The 4,714-nt window shown below is 51.8% G+C and overlaps 1 protein-coding gene across 2 annotated transcripts; it reads left to right on the top strand.

Annotated features, from left to right (window-relative positions):
* Positions 1-945: 945 nt before the first annotated feature.
* LOC123169282 (cyclin-dependent kinase inhibitor 1) lies at positions 946-2,599 on the top strand. Of its 2 annotated transcripts, none has more exons than XM_044587119.1 (4): positions 946-1,473; positions 1,579-1,643; positions 1,776-2,012; positions 2,125-2,599. In XM_044587119.1, exons 1-4 carry the CDS (start codon positions 1,024-1,026, stop codon positions 2,198-2,200), a joined length of 828 nt encoding a protein of 275 aa, XP_044443054.1. In that variant the 5' UTR covers positions 946-1,023; the 3' UTR covers positions 2,201-2,599. The 2 variants fall into 2 exon arrangements, with proteins under 2 accessions (XP_044443054.1, XP_044443055.1); XM_044587120.1 differs by having other exon boundaries at positions 947-1,473; positions 1,582-1,643.
* The last annotated feature ends 2,115 nt before the right edge of the window (positions 2,600-4,714 follow it).

Here is a 4,714-nt window from a genome sequence, read left to right as displayed (position 1 = left end):
GATCCCCTCGCCGGTACTGCCCGGTACTACCGTGTAGTGCGCCGTTACAGCGGCAGTACCATCTCACGTTCCGTCCGCGTCACCGTCACCTCCGACGCCGTCCCGTCCAGATCCAGGTCACGGGTTTGGCTCAGGTACAGAGGTCACAGCACGGATTAATATGCAGGGCCAATAATCAAGTGACACATGTCCCAATGGGACCAACTAATAAAGCCTTTTTACTTCTCTCTTTTTATTCTACCAGTTTCCTGGTTCTCAATCTTCTACTCCACCATTAATCAAGGGTAGAGACCACGAACCTTCACGTCCTATGAAATTAACGTTTGTAATGCTAGGGTGCTTCCTCGAGAGAGTAGCTAGCTGTCATCCCATTGACGACGACGCCGTCGCCGCCGGCCGCCACACAAATGAAGCTCCCCGTGCTGCGTGAAGGCGGCCAAGACGGAGGATGTGCTCCGCCGCTCCAACTCACCTCCGTGCATGAGGACTGTGAATTCAACGCTATGGGTGCTGCCATCTCCACTACCTAAGGAACCATGGTCCAATCGCTGCGTTTTTTGACTGAAGTCTAATCGCTGCGTGCCCCTCAGCTTTGTGATGTCGTCCTCCGCGGCCCCGCCTTGGCCGCCCACACCATCACCTCAGCCTTGCGCCGCCGCCACCTTGGCCTCGATCGGATTCATGGTCTCTAGTCTAGAAGAAGAACGAAGAAGATTGAGAATCAGGTATAGAGAGAAATAAGAAGGCTTTATTAGTTGGTCCCACCAGGACATCTGTCACTTGATTATTGGCCCTGCATATTAATCCGTGCTGTGACCCCTGCACCTGAGCCAAACCCCCAGGTCACGGCGCCGTCAGTTCCCCCGCGCGAGCGCTCGGCCGTCCGATCCGAATCCGGTCGGCCCCACCGCACCGGGTATTTGTACGCCGGAGGAGCGAATTTGCTGGGCTCTCTCTCTCTCTCGGAAGCCTGCGGAGGCAAACGGCCAAAGCGACGGGTTCTTTCTTTTCGTCCGTTCGCGGATGGGGAAGTACATGCGGAAGTGCAGGGCCGCGGCCGCGGGCGGCGGCAGGGCGGCGCCGGCCGTCGTGGAGCACCGCGCGCCGGTGGCCCTCGGCGTCCGCACGCGGTCCCGCGCGGCCGCCCTCGACGCGAAGATGAGGAAGCAGCAGCAGGCGACGACGTCCACGGCGGCGCGCGCGGTGGAGGATGCGTTGCTGGGCCGTGACGGCGGCGACGCGGCCGCCGGGTGCTACCTGCATCTCCGGAGCAGGAGGCTGTTCATGCCTGCTGCCGCGGTGGTGGATCAGCTGCGGGGACAGGGGGTGTGTGAGGAGGCTTCCACAGCGGGGCTGCCGGACTCTGGGCCCTCGGTGGAGGCGGCGGTCGGGGCCGGGGTCTCGCGCTGCTCCAGCACCGCGTCCACGGCGGTCGACGTGGCGGCTAGAGAGAGGAGCGGGGATGAAGCGGAGGTGAGTGGTCCACTGCCCTAGAATTCTCCGCTAATTCGAGCTATCGATCGGGCCGTTTCTGCTGCTGAATTACGAGATTTGGTTCTGACTGTCTTGGTCGATCAGCAGGCGTGCGAGAGTCGCGACGTGGAGAGCTCCGTCAGCGACTCTGAGTGCGGCGGCCGGGACAGGTGAGTCCTCCTCTCTCGATACCGACGGGAATTCTGCTGAATTACCCATTGTTTTCTACTCTCCAGGGTGATCTTGAGTTGAGGGACCTGGTTTTGCTTCTGAATTTGACCTGTTGGATTGTGGCAATCCAGGAGGGAGACGACGCCGTCGAGCCGTTCGCCGGTAGATTTGAGCGACCTGGAGTCGAGCCAGGCGGCGGACGAGCAGAAGCACAAACGCAGGAGGTGTCCGGCAACAACGACGACGACCGCAGCGCCATTGCACTATGACTTGGAGGCGAGAGCAAGAGCAAGGATGCCACCAGCGGCAGAGATCGACGAGTTCTTCGCCGCCGCGGAGAAGGCCCAGGCCGAGCGCTTCGCCGCCAAGTAAGTGGAAATTTACAATTGAGCAAATCCGCACGCACGTCTTGGCAGTCGCTCGATCGTCCTCACAGACGCCGCCGCGCCTAAGCATTGTGCTACCGCTGCCTCATTGCAGGTACAACTTCGACGTCGCGCGCGGCGTGCCTCTCAACGCCGGCCGGTTCGAGTGGACCCCGGTGGCCACCGTGTGAGCAGAGCATGATGCAAATGACGGGGAGCTAGCGGCGGCGCGCGTAGAAAGGGAAGGCCTGCTGGGAGTGAAAAGAGACGCTGATCCAACCCCCCAAAGGAAAACAGTAAAGAGAAAGAGGAGTAAAAAAGAACAGAATAATCCCATGCACAGCTGCCTAGAGCTAGGCATGCAGTAGCCCTCTCCCGATCCACCTTGTTCAAATTTGCTTCGGTTTTTAACTTCTTCTGCTTTTTTACATTTCACTAGGCCACGGCGATCGAAAATAGGCTCGGCCGTTGTGTAACTCCTGTTTCCGTTTCCAGTTGGTACTATCTTGCGGGCGGCATTGAATGCGCAGCAGCGGCCGGCAGCTCTGCGCTGCCGTGCTGCAGGCCTACCCGCCGGCCACCTTCTGCTACTGCAGCTTCGGCTTCTCTCGCGGTAGTTTATTCTTCGTACAGTTTCGCAGCCCCACGTTCTTGCTCCTCGCACAGTCACGCTTGTCTTCTTCTTCCCCGTCTCCGGCGATTTTTCTCCCGTTCTCTCTTTGCGGCGAAACAGCGCTCCGTCCAGCGGGGAGAGGGAGAGAGGAAGCTTTGTTTGTCTGTCGTCCATGGCGTGCCGTGAAGGAGGAGGAGGTTAGGTGAGGCCGCCAGCTAAACAAGTGTAATTACGGCGAAATGATTTGGGATCTGGTGCGTGGGCACGCACATGCGCGGATGGCAGGACGGGTCTGGGATAGGGCAGGCAGGGGGTGGTGGAGATGGGCGGGGCGAGGGAGGAATGTCGCTTTTCGTTCATCGGGATCTGTGGGTTCGTGGCGGTGAATCGGTAAGAAACGGGGAGTTCTACCGATGGTTCGTGGGGCAGATAGGGGCGGGCACGTGCAGCTGCTGCTGCTCCCGCAAAGGAAGAGGGGGTATATGCTGGGCTTTGGCAGTGTAAGATGCTTCTTCTTTCTTTCCGTGCGTATGCTACTGTTGGGTCTGCCCTTTGAGTTATTTTGGATCTACTCCAGTTGGGATGTCTATGTTTAATTGCAAAAAGGAGCCTACGTGTGTGGGCAATGGTCCATAATTATAGTCTCAAGTGTGTAGTGTTGTAGGCAGGGGTTTGGTTAGCGGGCGGTAACCCGGTCCTTCGTTACCGCCCAAAAATTATGTTTCCAAAGGCAAAATGATTAGCAACATGCATTCAAATGCTGATTAGAAACCGTGTGTGGTATCCCTCCATTCCAGTGTAGTGCGTATAGATTTTGGAGCCTGATAAGTGCCACACGTGTGGCACGAAGCAATTCCGCCCGCACGTGTGGACTGAAGGAGTTGGGCCAAACGCCCATCTAGCCACCCATTGTGACACGTCATCTTTTTGTTTTTCCACACATGCATGCAAATCAGGATGAAGACAGATGATGTTTCATTTTTCAAATAAAATCCGATGAAAATCCGTTTTTACCATTAAATACACCGTGGCGAGGACTTCAAAACTAGATCCCATATCAATATGTTTCGACGATATTTTTTGACGGTCAAAACTTGCCATGTCTATTGCACATATATTGCCATAGTGTTTACACTGAAGTTGCCATTGTATGCTTCAACTACTTTTTGTTGTACGTTTAAAGTAAATTTTGACATGTTATAAAATGGGAAATTAAGAAATTAAACTTCCCATGAAGAATTACTAAAATTTGCCATGATCCATGAAATAATTTTGACATGGTTCATATTAAAAAGAAATCCGTCGTCAAAATTACATTAAAAATGCATAGTCAATGACTCAAATTTGCCATGAACCATAAATTTAAATTGCCATGGTGAAATACTTAAATTTGCCATGATACATGCACTAAAATTTGCCATGGTTCATACAAAAATAATTTCCATGGTCAAAATACTAAAATTGCCATGGTCAAAATACTAGAATTGCCATGGTCAAAATACTAAATTTGCCATGATCTATGAACTAAATTTGCCATGATGAATTACTAAAAATTGCCATGATCCATGAATTAAGTTTGCCGTGGTTAATTACTAAAAATTGCCATGGTCAATTAATAAAATTTGCCGTGAAAAGTAGTTGAAAAACAATGGTAGTTTAATATCTAAAAAAAATAGATGAAGCATATCATGGCAACTTTAGTGTAAACATTGTGGCAACTCAGTGTAATATCATGGCAACTTTTGGCCCTAAAAAAGTCGTTGATACATATCAATATGAGATCTAGTTTTGAAAATCTCTTCGAGATGGATTTAATGATGAAAACGGATTTTTTTACAAGATTTTTTATTTAAGATAAAACAAGTTCCAAAACCAAAAAGATTCCGCTGATGTCATTTGTTTGATGTGGCAAAATGGATGGTAATGAAGGGGTTTTGGGCCATGTTACTTCACGCCACACATGTGGCACTTATCATTTTGGTAGATTTTCTCAAATGTCAAACCTTGTAGAGCACGATGGCCAAAACCCCGATGCGAGATCACAATGCTTCTTTATGACAAAAAAATCTTAGCACCTAACGCAAAACAAAAA

The sequence above is a fragment of the Triticum aestivum genome, chromosome 7D, assembly GCF_018294505.1.
Source record: "Triticum aestivum cultivar Chinese Spring chromosome 7D, IWGSC CS RefSeq v2.1, whole genome shotgun sequence".
In the NCBI taxonomy this organism is placed as follows: domain Eukaryota; kingdom Viridiplantae; phylum Streptophyta; class Magnoliopsida; order Poales; family Poaceae; genus Triticum; species Triticum aestivum.
Note: the sequence above shows the minus strand (reverse complement) of the source record. Positions and strands in the feature narration are given on the sequence as shown.